The 15,730-nt window shown below is 31.3% G+C and overlaps 1 protein-coding gene across 1 annotated transcript; it reads right to left on the bottom strand.

Moving 5' to 3' along the window:
- Positions 1-5,425: 5,425 nt before the first annotated feature.
- On the bottom strand, positions 5,426-6,694 carry LOC137653909 (KRAB-A domain-containing protein 2-like). Its single transcript, XM_068387536.1, has one exon. It carries the CDS (start codon positions 6,692-6,694, stop codon positions 5,426-5,428), a length of 1,269 nt encoding a protein of 422 aa, XP_068243637.1.
- Between the last annotated feature and the right edge of the window lie 9,036 nt (positions 6,695-15,730).

Here is a 15,730-nt window from a genome sequence, read left to right as displayed (position 1 = left end):
GACAGGGGTGTGAAGGCAAGCCGACACAAAGGGATAGAGTGGGGGTAGGGGTCTGATGGGGCAGAAGGGTCGGGACCCTAAAGCTCCCAAGGAGTGGGGGAATCTGTTGGATGCTATACTACCCAGGCAGGAGAGAAGCGCACTCCAACCCTAGGGTAGGTTACCTCAGAGTAGGAACAGCACTGGTGTATTGTCCTAAACTATAATAAAACAAATCCCCCAAGGCCTAACCTAAACCAGGAGAAATTGTCCTAGATTAGGGAGGGCTGGGGAGACGTATCGCTAGGCTACGGGAGGAAGGGACGTGTCCCAACCAAGAGCAGTCTAGGGGGAAGGGCAGGGCCCCTCCACCTTCAGTCTCAGTCGATACCTAAAGGGGAAGGCGTTCCCTAAGGGTGGACTGGGATGAACGATAGGTACTCTGGGAATAGGGAATAATGATCTAGCCTAACCTACCCGAAGATATTTCCGGGAAAGGGGCTAAGAAATAGCAAGGCTACCCAAAGGGAGGTTACCCTAAGGTAACAGGGGAGATAAGGAAGCAGACAAGGGTCCCAACGTTGGGTTAGGGGGTGTGACATGAATGGACCAGGCACGGTCCCTTGTATGGTCCCTAGAAGGCGAAAGATATGTGCAACACTGAATCTTGTATATGTTTGAAAATGCCTATATCTTCATTAACATAACACTAGGAACACTTATTATATCATGCATAAGTAAACATGAACACTAGGCTGCGGCCTAGGCTAGGCTGAAAGTCTAGTATGGGGTCGGCTAACTGAGAGCGCCGAAGAATACCATCAGCATAATATAACTAAATCCCATTAATGAAGACTAAATAACTAATGATATTTAATTAGTTATAAGGCTGGGAAGGCTGTTCTGGCTAACTAAATAACGCATGCAAAGCGAACAGCTGCGCGATAAAATGGCGCCTCCGGGCAAGGCACAGCTCCGCCACAAAACACAAGATTTTAGCGAAAAAAAATCGTTACTCTACGGCCAGAGCTTATTTAAACAATACAAGAACCTGGTACTCAACTTTCCAGAAGAAGGCGATGCAGAAGGTTGAAAAATGGCGAAGGATGCACAAGATAAAAGTCGATCACTGGGAACAAATAAACTGTAAAATGAGCTACCAAGTAAGTAATGAGGACGGACGTGACGTCACACAGTATGGCGGACGGTTTGTTTACGTTGTGAGTACCATAACAGTAACGAAGGAAGGAGAACTTTGGAACGGCACCTCAGTTACCTCGCCACCTTTCCCCCTCGAAGCGTAAACGCTAGGTGGGGTACAGATAGCCATGTGACGTGTTAATGCATGCGTCCCCTGTTGATATACGATATTCCAAAGGGAAACCTTTAGGGTACTCGTGCCAGAAGTTAGAATTCTGTGAAAACCTTTAATTTAATTCTCTGGGAATATTATGCTAGTCATATATATCCAAAGGAAGCTACTGAAGGAAGCTTCCATCAGGACGACATGGCTTGAGCCCCCCCCCAAAAAAAAAAAATATACGTATATATATATATATATATATATATATATATAGTTAGATATGTATTTATTTATATATATATATATATATATGATAGATAGATAAATAGATATGTATTTATATATATATATATATATATATATATATATATATATATACCTCAGCGTCTCTTACCACTTAATTACTCGTCACTCTAGTGATCTTAGAAATCTTAATAAGAGTCATTTTGTAACAGCAAAAGAGGCGACCCAATGTGGAAGAAGTGATTTATCTTCGTAGGACGAGAATCTGATAAATCTTTGATGACAAAGAAACCTTTTACGGACTCTTTGAAGAAACGAGGACTTGAATAATGTATAAATCTATGATTTCTTTGATGTTGATAACTAGGTTAATATTTAAGATCTCTCTCTCTCTCTCTCTCTCTCTCTCTCTCTCTCTCTCTCTCTCTCTACACGTGTATATGGTATAGTTGTGAGGTTGACAGCAACAAAAATTAAGCTTTGATAAAAGGTATATCTGTGGACAAGATTAAAACTGGTACCACCATAATCTGCATTACTGCTTCATTTATTGTTAATACCATCATAAAGTTTTCTTTTAGTAAAGAAAATAAAACGAAATTTTAATATTTTCTAAACACACAACGGTAATATGTATGTATGTATGTATGCATGTATGTATGTATGTATGGATGGATGTATATATGCATGTAATAACATTATCTTCATTTTTCGATACCATACTCTTAGTAGTAAAGTTAGTCAAAGCACGAAATTTACATTATTTCAACTTTAAATTAAGATGTATAAGAATAAGTACTGAAATTCTACAATTACTTCTTGTTGGTTTTAAAATAGGTAATGACAATATCATTAACAAACCTCGTAGTTTACGATACTATGCTCGTATACTTAGGTTGATAAAGTACAACTGGTACAATATAAATTCTTTGGCCCACCCGAAAAAAGAACATTTACTGACACGGACACTAACTTCGCATTTATCTCATTGCTAACATAAGTACTAATAAAGAGATTGAGTAAGATTTATACTTTAGCAGGTGAAAGAACTAATTTGTATTTTGAAAATACTTGACGCAAGTTACGCTGTCACACACACAAATGAAATTAACATTTATATCTAAAGCATCGCAAATATCACCTTCAACATATGTCGCATCCTTAGCAACTTATAACCTTTGTAAATTCTTTGATAATGTCATGTACATTATCTTGGGAATATTTCATCGCAAGCTAAGCAAGCAGTCATGCACAAAAGCTACAAACGAAAGCACAGGCGTGGATTCCGAGTCGCCGGAAATTCATGCAACTGTCATATTGCGTGCGAAGGTCTGGCAGATTAACAAACCTAATTTCGCGTGCGAGGCTGAGCAGAATATAATTGCTTTAGGTGTTTTTGTACCTTCGTGCTCCCAGCGTATGAAAGATCATAAAACGCAGCTCGTAATTTGTTTATTAAGATTTTCTGCGAGATTAAGTTCATGTGAAAACTGGGTGAGTGATGAAGAAATTGCTTAAAACAATTAGGATTTTCGTCACACGTGTGTTTCAGTTTTTTTTTCTTTTAACAGATTAAATTGGATGACTTTTTATCAGAATTTGGGTACAACTTGAATTTATAAACGATTGTAAATATCTTATAAGATGGAAAATTGTTTTCAGCTGTAGTCTCTTAATGTCTGCCAAAAGTTTTTTTTTTAAATTAATTTTCTTAATCACTTAATCTTTCGAAACTGATAAGTGAAAACTTGGTATCTTGTCCGTGATGATAAAACTGTGCAAACAGTAAAAAAAATAAAAAATAAAAAATAAAAAAAAATAAACATAAAATTTCGATCTGCAAACTGTCTGCCAAAAGGTTTTTTAATTGATTTGATTAATCACTTAATCTTTCGGAACTGATAAGTGCAAACTTTGTATCTTGTCTGCGATAACGAAACTGTGCCAAAATTGAAAAAAATAATGTTAAATTGCGATCTACAAAAACTGTTGTACACTAAGCTGTACGAGGTGACTTGATGGTTCAATAAATAACGAAAGCTATGCAATCTATTCGTGTGTAAAACCTGAAAACAACGGTGATTTGAATCTTTGACCTGCCGTGTAAATCTCTCTCTCTCTCTCTCTCTCTCTCTCTCTCTCTGAGATGCTGCTCTGAGATGCTGCTCAAGGATAAATACATACGCCTAAGAGTATGTATCTTTTTCTTGTCACTTAAATCTCTCTCTCTCTCTCTCTCTCTCTCTCTCTCTCTCTCTCTCTCTCTCTCTCTCTCTCTGAGATGCTGCTCAAGGATAAATACATATGCCTAGGAGTATGAATCTTTTTCTTGTAACTTAATTATCTCTCTCTCTCTCTCTCTCTCTCTCTCTCTCTCTCTCTCTCTCTCTCTCTCTCTCTCTCTCTCTCAGATGCTGCTCAAGGGTAAATACATACGCCTAGGAGTATGAATTTCTTTCTTGTCACTTAAATCTCTCTCTCTCTCTCTCTCTCTCTCTCTCTCTCTCTCTCTCTCTCTCTCTCTCTCTCTCTCTACACAAGAAGATAATTGTGGCTAAATACATAAGCTTAAAGTAAGAAGAAAAAAAAATCCTAGAGATTATCACGTGTAGGGACTTAGCACCCGAAGATAGGAAACTCGACTCTGCAGACCTTATTCTTAAAGGCCACTTTAGCCCCTCTCATAAAGATCTCGCTAACGAGGCGTTTGACATTTTAATATCCGCGCTCTCCTGTGGTGTCGTTGATAGCCATGCAATCATCGTTCTTTTCCCGTATTGTTTCGCCCTGCTTTAGTGTGTTACCGGTCAGATGTGGTTCCTTAAGTGACACGAGAGATTATTAATTTTTTTTTTTTTAAGGGATTAGACTAAACGTTTTGCAATTCTCTATCTTTTATCTTAAGATATTGTTTTGGTAGTTTTTAGGTTAAATATGTCGATTATTATTTTTTTTTTTCTACATTAGGCATCTGGTTTTACCTTGAACTACTTGAATTAAACTTCTGATATAGCATAGTAGTAAATATATATATATATATATACATATATATATATATATATATATATTTATATATATATATATATATATATATATATCTATATATATATATATATATATATATATATATATATATATATATATATATATATATATGTTACAGTCAAACTGTGAAATCAGTTATTTCGTGAAATGACTAAAACTGTTAGTCATTTCATGTAATGCCTGTAGGGGTCAGTCAATTCATGAATTGACTGAAAATTCCAGCCTTTTCGTGAAACGACTGAATTTGGTGACCAGACATTTCACGAAATGACTAAAGTCATTTGTTATTGAGCTTTATATGTTTGAAAAGCGAAAGTAACTATTTTGTACTCTTATAATTTTATTCACAAGAAAATTCACACGTATTATAAATATCACTAGTTAAAAAGTAAATGACTAGCAATAGTAATATCAATATTTACAATAATTGCAAGAATAAATCACCTGGTATAATAATTTTATTCATAGAAAATCACAAATATAAAAGCACTAGTTAAAAATTAAATCAATAGTACGATAGAACAATCGAACAATAGTAAAAACACATGACATATCAATTACAGATTTATTTATTTACACAGTTGAGGCTATTGTGGCATCTACTATTGCATAGCTGTTTACATTTGAAACATTTGCATCTGTTTGTTTGCCATTTTTTGGGATCATTGCATGAACACTTTACAAAACCTTGTCCTCCACTGATTGAGGATTTGATAACGGCTTCTCGGAGAGAAATTTCAATGTCATTGTTAATGTCACTTTCTTTCAGCAATCTCTCAGGACAAATGTCAAACTGATTCCTGGAATAGCTTCCTTTTAAAATACCACTTTTGATGGCCACTCCGTATTGGTCGTTCATGCCCTACTCACAATAACACCTAGGATGTTCCTTGGGTCTCCACGACCTCGATCAACCAATGGAATTGGAAGAACAATGTTGTCTCCTATCTCACCTGCTACTAATTCTGTTCGGCTCCTCTTAACCATACGTTCTGCTTGTTGTCTCTGAGATTCACTTGCTGCTAATCGTTGGGAGCTGATGCTGTTATGAAGTTGATCAAGGTTCGTTTGATGCTGGGATAGTGGCTCTGGCTCTTGTTCAGACTCATTCATTTCAGCTTTGGGTGGTTCTCGCTTGGGTTCATTGACATCAGCTTCTGCTTCTGATTCAGGCTCGTTGGCATCTGTTTCTTGCTGCTGAAGCGTTGTTATAAGGTCTTGCTCAGACTGCAGGCAACTGATGATTTCTTGTGGAAGTGATGTTGACGTCAGCCCGACTCGGGCATTCACACCGGACATTGCAGCATATGGACTTCTTTTGATCCCTGCATGGTAAGCCGAATTCTTGGAAAACTGAACAAATTTGATGCCTGTAGCCCATTCCGTTGAGTTGTTGTCAGCCATCCACGCTACAAGCATGTCTTTTGTGTCACCATTTGCTCGCTCAACAGAGCCTTGGCTCTGTGGGTGTCTAGGCTTGCCGTGAACGATTGACAATTCAAGCCACAAAGAACGTAGTTCAGTAATAATCTGAGGTGTAAACTCAGAACCATTGTCTGATTGAAGGATTACAGGAGCACCCAGAAGTAGAAAGATATCAGCAAGTTGGAATGCTACTTCAGCTGCACGCTTTGATGTGAGCCGACGTAGAACACAGAACTTTGTCAGATGGTCTTGGTACACCATAATCCATTTGAAGGTTCTACATGACATAGACTGCATGTCTATGAGATCAACCTGGCCACGTAATGAAAATTCAGTACTCGGAATAGGTTTAACTACAACACCCTTTGTCATTGGTCTCTTTCTCTTTTTCTGGCATTCCAGGCATAACAACTTGAATAGTTCAATTGTATCTCGCTGAATGTTGTCATATTTCACTGGGAGTTCTTTTGTCATTCTGTCTCGACCGCCATGACCAGTTGCAACATGTGCTTTTTTAACTATGTCAAATGTGTCCTCAATGGAGACATAGTACACCGGTGTTTCGTCTAGAGTTTGTCGTTTCTTAATAATTTTCTCAACATCCCCACACTGTAACACTTCATATTTACTCAGAAGGTAATATTCGTGATGAGTTTTCGTGTTCTTTCTTTCGCTAGCTCTACGAATGTCCTCAATCATTTGAAAATAAGCGTCTTTCGGAATGAGATACTTGGAACACTTCTCATACCTAGATAATAACTTCACGAAATTTTAACTCTATGCTCTCAGACATCTTGTCAAGGTACTAGAATAAACTGATCTTGAAGTAAGGGAGGTGAGAGTAATATGTACTATATTCGTGGCCGGAGTTATTTCGTAGATAGCGGAAACGAGTCAAAATACTAATTCACACTTTGCCTAAAGTATAATAGCCATATGGTGTAACAAAAATGACAATAAATCAGTCATTTCACGAAATGACTAGAATTATCAGTCATATCATGAATTGACTAACCCCTACTGGCATTACATGTAATGACTGACAGTTTTAGTCATTTCACGAAATAAATGATTTCACAGTTTGACTGTAACACACACACACACACACACACACACACACATATATATATATATATATATATATATATATATATATATATATATATAGATATATATATATATATATATATACAGTATATATATATTTATATATATATACATATATATATATATATATATATATATATATATATATATATATACAGTATATATATACAGTATATATATATATATATATATATATATATATATATATATATACTTTTTTCACTTTAAATCGACATCCAGATAAAAGATTACTGTCGCAAATTTCTTGTGTACCGACTGCCATGTCACTTGACCTTGAACTGACTATACTGACGACCATTTATTTGTTATGGTAAGTCACACACAGTATATCCTAAAAATAAAACATTGATATGCTTTAATACTAATTTCATTGATATGCTTTATTACTAATTTTTGTAAAATGTAATTAATCTTAATCTTATCATAATCGTTGAATACCACCGTAGCCCTATAAAACGAAAACAATCAGAACCATGATTGACATACCAAAGTTCTTGTTTGTATCATCCAATAGGAGTAACAAATAAAGTTTTAAAAAGGCCACTCATGAATGGCATAGGAAAGGGACAGTGGCATTGCCCTTTCAAGTAGGACAATGACCTAGAGGCTGACCATATATACATATGATCAGCGCCCCAGCCCCCTCGCCACCCAAGCTAGGACCAAGGGGGGCCAGGCAATGGCTGCTGATGACTCATCAAATAGACCTATAGGCTCTTCCAAACTCCCCATCCTTAGCTCACAAGGATGGTGAGGATGCAGCGACCAAAGAAACTTACGAGTTTGAGCAGGACTCTAACGCTAGTCTGGCGATTACCAGTCAGGAACGTTACCACATCGGCCACTACAACCCAGGCATTTTTGTTCTTACATGGATTTCTTTTATATAAACATATTGTTGTCAGAAGTCATTAATTTCCTTTATTGAGAAAAAAAAATTGTTAAGTGTGAAATGAGACTTGGAAAAATGTGTCTTTATAGGTGAATTAGATTTATTCCACCGGTTGGAAAAAGACGGGATTAAATATCACTTAGAACAGACCAAAGTGTTCACTTTCGAGTATATATCGGAATGTATTTAACTTTTTAATTTTTTGTTAATGTGGGTTGACATAGTTTTATATTCATTTTAATTTGACGTTTTTTAACACTATCACTTATTATTTTCTTTCTTTGCGTACTCGATAACACTTGATAGAATTTGTAATTGCTCTTACAGTAGCATTTAAGAGTTTATTAACCGAAACAAATAATAAATTTGTAAAGCAATTTTTATGGCAATAAGGTCGTTTACATGCCAATCTTGTCATTGGATAATAGCCAACATTTAATTATGAATACGTGACTTTGTTAGTGATCATAAATTTTGCCATAAATATGAGTAGCAGTTTGTTTGACTAAAATCTTTATGACAGAAAGGAATTTAGTAAAAAAAAAAAAGTTTCTACATCAGGACGGAATATTACTTTTAAATTTCTGATTCACCCCTTTTACAAATAATGCAGCTCTTCAAAACAGACTAGTCAATCATAATGAGTAAAGCAAGGAAACAAGAAACATAAATTACGAATAAATGTTAAATAAAGATAACGAAAATACTTCGATGCCAAATTAAAAAAAATAGTTGGAATAGTAACCAGGCCCTGAAAAGTGGCGAAACATTTAGAATTGTGAAAGCGATCTGATTTTACAGAAAATATAGGATTTCTCGGTATGTTAAAGAGCCTGCAGAAATAGAATATAGATATGGATATCCATAGGGCTTGTGAGGTAGAATTTTCCTCACACCAATCATCTCAGCCGGTAGAGCATTCACGTGTAAAATTCCGGAGCGGTTATCCTGCTTCGCATCTTTTATTGGGTTGTTTAACAACCAAATTCCCTTTTTCCATTAATATTCACTCCAAAGATTGTCGTAATATATATATATATATATATATATATATATATATATATATATATATATATATATACAGTATACATATATACGTATATATACAGTTTATATATATATATATATATATATATATATATATATATATATATATATATATATATATATATATATATATATATATACAGTATACATATATATGTATATATACAGTTTATATATATATATATATATATATATATATATATATTCATATTTATATTTGTATATATATTCATATGTACATATATATATATATATATATATAGGCATATATATATATATATATATATATATATATATATATACATATATATGTGTGTGTTTGTATGTGTGCATATATATATATATAAATATATATATATATATATATATATATATATATATATATATATGTGTGTGTGTGTATGCATATATGTGTATATATATGTAGATATATGTATATTATATGTATATATATATATATATATATATATATATATATATATATATATATATATATATATACAAACAGAAAAAGAGATGGACTGAATAATCCATCATTTCCAAATTCCTGCATAATAAACGAATAACCCAACACGATGCCAATACCAATAGGACATACATCACTCGGAAATGGACTACTGGTCGAAAACCAGTTAAAGGAAGAAATATTTCCCCTATAACATTTCACTAAATGGACCATTAAGACAAACCTTCGGAGCCGTAAAAGTCAGATGCTGTTAGAGTTTTCCGGTATGCACATTGATAAGGGGCTGACCAATTAAACAATGAGAGGGACGGCAGCGGTGTGGAGAAAGCGAAAGGGGGAGAAAATCGCTTTGCTCAAAATGTTGAACCTTTGCAGGAATGGAAAAAGAAAGGATTTTTAGTGTAGGAATATTTCAGTAAAGTTACATTCTATATATAATTGGAGATGTAAATAAATACATACATAATACAGGAAGAGTTTAGGGTAAGAATATTTCAGTAAAGTCTCATTCTAAATATAATTGCAGATGTGAGATGTAAATAAATAAATACAGAATACAGGAAGGTTTTAGTGTGAGAATATTTCAGTAATGTCACATTCTAAGTATAATTGCAGATGTAAATAAATAAATACAGAATACAGGAAGAGTTTAGTGTAGGAATATTTCAGTAAAGTCTCATTCTAAGTATAATTGCAGATGTGAGATGTAAATAAATAAATACAGAATACAGGAAGGTTTTAGTGTGAGAATATTTCAGTAATGTCACATTCTAAGTATAATTGCAGATGTAAATAAATAAATACAGAATACAGGAAGGTTTTAGTGTAGGAATATTTCAGTAAAGTCACATTCTATATATAATTGCAGATGTAGATAAATAAATACAGAATACAGGAAAGTTTTAGTGTGAGAATATTTCAGTAATGTCATATTCTAAGTATAATTGCAGATGTAAATAAATAAATACAGAATACAGGAAGGTTTTAGTGTAGGAATATTTCAGTAAAGTCACATTCTATATATAATTGCAGATGTAAATAAATAAATACAGAATGCAGGAAGGTTTTAGTGTAGGAATATTTTAGTAAAGTTTCATTACATTATTGCAGATGTAAATAAATAAATACAGAATACAGAAAGGTTCTTTTTTACGTGGAATACTTCAATAGAGTCGACAGCAAAATAAAATTGCAAATAGCAAACAGGAATATGGATTGATAATTTTTTACAACACAACATACAAACGAATTGCAATATTGAAGTTTAATAGAAATAAGAAATTACTATTTTTAGCAGGGTGATATTTCAGTAAAGTCAATTTCAAAAAATATCTAACGGGGCGATAAAACTTCAATATTAAACTCAAGAGAAACTGGATATAAAATGAATGGGAATATTTCAATGAAATTAAAATCCTAGTAAATTCAATGTTACCTCCGTAATTGTAATAAATTGTTAAAATGTTATACTTTTTCTCCTTAATATTAGTTTGTATTGATATGAGTATTGCATTTTATGATTGAAGTTTATTAAACAACAATAAAATTCAAATATCGGATTTTGATAAAATATTTTTACACCAAGATATATATTTGGACAAGAGTGATGAAATCATGGCTATCAGATATCCGCCAAAATATTTTCCTTCTTGCTTTTCATTACATAAGTAATTAGCATAAATTATGAGTTATGCATATCAGAATTTTTTTTTATATAATTGATAAAATATCATTCTGAAACTAAGATAGATTTATACTTGAAATTTCACTAGTTTTATTTAATCTCAAATATGATCAAAGAAATCTTACGCTATTTCTAAGTAAAGTAATGTTCTCCATAATGTATTATTTTAATCTTATATCATATTGACTTTGAATTAAATCAACGAATGACTTTTTTATTTATGGAAATGTAATAAACTTTTGACATAAAAATAGATTAGCAGATAAAAAACTGAAAATGCTACAAAGGTATATATATATATATATATATATATATATATATATATATATATATATATATATAAATATATAAATATATATATATATATATATATATATATATATATATATATATAAATGTATATATATATATATATATATATATATATATATATAAATATATATATATATATATATATATATATATATATATATATATATATATTTATATATATATTTATATATATATATATATATATATTTATATATATATATATATATATATATATTATATATATATATATATAAATATATATATATATATATATATATATATATATATATTCAAATGTATATATATATATTTATATATATATATATATATATATATATATATATATATATTCATATATATATATATATCTATATTTATATATATATATATATATATATATATATCTATGTATATATATATGTGTATATATATATAAAATTATATATATAAACATATATATATACATATATATACATATATATGCATATATATGTATATATATATATATATATTCATATATATATATATATATATTCATATATATATATATATATATATATATATATTCATATATATATATATATATATATATATATATATATATTGATATGTATACATATATATATATATATATATATATATATATATATATATATATATATATATATATATATATATATATCTTACATTAAGAAAGGACTCAATTGTAAAATACTTAATTTTCTTACTTTCTCTCACTCGCATAAAGGATATTATATTCCATTGCAGTGTAATCTCATCTCATTATATGGTAAAGCTTACATACTCTTATGGATATTTTCAATTTCTCATATCGTTATTTCCATCCGTGTAACAAGAGCAAATAATCCCCCTAAGAAATGGGAATTTACGATTCCTATTCTCTGATGTAATTGGAATGTCCCTTTTATATATGAAAGCCTTGAAAACGAGAACCCTCGTCATTCATGCACTTGTGAGGAAGGCTATTATGATCCTTAAGTAAAAGAGCCATAAGGATGATGTTTCCTTGTAGACGAGTGTCCTCAGAAAGTTGGAATGATTTTTAGCCTATTTAAAGGATTTAGAACTTTTTTTTTTAGGGGGGGGGTCAGTTGTTATCTTACAACTGGTTGGGTATGTGTTAATATATTGAAAATATGTATTCTACCTTTCTAATTATCACAAAGCTTTGCAATAAAAATGGTTATCGTAGAGTTACGATTTTGAAATCGATAAATTGATATCAGGGTAAGTTTCCCTAGTGAGGGTGACCCGGATGAAAACAGCATGAAAACAGAGTTCAATGGAAGGAATTGCAAAGGAGTCTTGCATGCAAGGGTGGGTTGCCCAGGCATTTGCAAAATTAGCCATTGTGAGGAGGAAGGATTGAAAGATAAATCTTCGTTCTTTTGCGTTGCGGCATGTTTTAGTTGATTTGTCATAAATGGTGAACGATATAATTAATTAGAAATTGACATATGAAACAGATATTCTTTGCGATATTTTAGGTGCGAACCTTTTACTAAGTCTCAAATATATTTATACATACATACATATATACATACATTATGCATATACTTGGTACGTACAGTACTGTATATGTACATACTCGACCGTCAACACACGTATACTGAATACACCTTCAGTCACTCTTTTCCGCTTGGAAAACCACACTTATCAAAACCGGTTACTTTTTCTAAATTGCCAAGATAATTGGATAAGGCAATTGCGAATGATATTTAGCCATTATATGACATATTTTGATACGTGTTAAGAAGAAAAAGAATACATTGTTTGGTAACTATACGGGAGAAATCAGTAATTAAAAAAATATCATATATGAATGTAACGGGCAATAAACATTTATGCCTATATGCATTTGTGTGTCTTTTCACATATTCAAATACTACTTAGATCATTATTTTTTTTTCAAATCATGAATAACATACAGGTGTTGTTTACTAAAGGAATTCTGAATATCATACCTAAACAGATGCCTTGACAGCTATCACTGATATGATTTATTAATAGTAAGTCACATATATCAATGGCAGAAAATTAAAAATAAATCAATAACATATACTAAGAAATACTATATTAAAAATCGTCCAAAATCCTGCAGAAACACTTATTTAAATTTTCTCTGGGAAATCAGATTTGAAATTCTGCAAGGTAATACGTGACGCATTTCAAAATGAGCGGTGTTTTGGACTCCAGTTTCTCATATGATTCCAGTGCTGCTTTTGACTTGCATTCGGACGAGAAAGGGGTTTTATTTTAGAAAATAATTCAAGGGCTTCATTACAGCCATACCGTAGAATTGGGTTATTTGATGTTGTTCATTAACGTGTCGCTAAATTGCATATTCTTTTTTTTTTTTTTTTTTTTTTTGTAAAATGTTTCATTTAAATTATTATGAAATAAAATATTTTTCCCAATGGACATTGATTGAACAAAAAAGAATTGTAACAGATTATTAATTGTTTGTCCAGGCTTTGATGACATGAAAGCAAGAGACAAAATAAAAAAAAAGTCGAAATTGAGTTCGAATAAACCATTTTTGAAATTCGGGAAAGCAAAATAGCTTTTATTAGTAGTATGATATAGTTGGATATAGTTTGATTTTATTTATGCTATTTTGGTCTTATGTGGCACTGGGGGCCAGGTTGGCCACTCGACATTAAGGAGTAAGAAGGGAGGAAACTCATCAGTTGTAGTTTGTAGTAAAAGTTAAAAAAAAGAAAAGATATTTTACAACAACAACAACGTCTAGTAAATTTGGAAAACATTACGTGTTCTTGAAATAACGAGTCAGTTATATAAATTGAGATGAATTTAAGAAATGCAACGAGTAACCCATTCCTAGTCTTCAAGATATTGTTTTCGATATCAAAACATTAATCAGTTTCTTTTAAATGATCCTTGATATTAGTCTTGGGTCCAGGGATCATTTACCCACGTCTGGCATTCACGACCCCAGCAATCCCAATCCATCAATCAATGAACACTTTTGTGTCAGTATTCTATTCACAGTAAATCTATGAATGATAGTGATCATTTCTATACTATAAAGTTCAATTTGTAGATATAGATGCTTCTGTATAGAATAATGATAGCTGCGGATAATGACACCTATATTATTCAACGAATGCCATCCCGATCATCTCTTTTATTACTGCCTCTTTCATAGGTATGCATTTATTATTGCTATTCTTATTGTTATTAATTTTATTATTATTATTATTATCATTATCATCATCATCAGTATTATTATTATTATTATTATTATTATTATTATTATTATTATTATTATTCTTATCATTATTATTATTATTATTATTATTATTATTATTATTATTATTATTATTATTATATATTACTATTATTATTATTATTATTATTATTATTATCATTTGTTAAGGTACAGCCCTTGAATATTGAATTCAAAGGAAGAAGTATAAGAGAGCGAAGGAATAAAAAATTTTAATAACGATATAATTCTAGAGTTAATGTTGAGTTATAATTCTAATACAAATGAATAAAAACAATTAATTCAGTGATATTTGTAAGATGGCAACGCTTCGGTCTGATTCCTAAAACCTTGTCATTCAAACGTAGGGCTTAGCTAAACAGTAACATGAGTTTAACCAATTCTCTCCGCCTATTTATCTGATTTACCATTTCGAATAAACAGCTAAACTATTCACAGGTTTAGTATCATCAGATTATTACCTGAAACTCTTTCATCTAAATAAGAATTGCAATCGTTTTCATTAAAGCAACTCGCCCGATAAATTGGACTTCAGTATTCTCAATTGGGAAATTGGAAAGTATTTAATTACGAAAGCTTTAGCCTAATTATAGAAGTTATCTAACATCAGTCTTCATCCAAACCGAATAAAGTTAAATCTAACTTGACTTCCATATAATTTTCCCCTCTTAAAATTGAAGTCAATTTTGGAGGTAATTTCCATAATTGTTTACTCCTTACACTAACAATGCAGGGATAGACAGTAAACAACCCTATATTAGATCCTTTAACTGTTGTAAAAATAAGAATAAACAATTGCAAGCGCGTGATGTATTCTGACTAAGAATAAATTACTGGATATTGGATTGTATAATTCTAATATATTTTGTTGCTGATTTGTAGTCTTTTGGTTACTGAAATTAATGTGGGATATGGAATATTTCTCTTTAAAGTAA

Source organism: Palaemon carinicauda, chromosome 15 (genome assembly GCF_036898095.1).
Source record: "Palaemon carinicauda isolate YSFRI2023 chromosome 15, ASM3689809v2, whole genome shotgun sequence".
Lineage (NCBI taxonomy): Eukaryota > Metazoa > Arthropoda > Malacostraca > Decapoda > Palaemonidae > Palaemon > Palaemon carinicauda.
The sequence above is the reverse complement of the archived record's forward strand: the minus strand, read 5'-3'. Positions and strand labels throughout refer to the sequence as shown.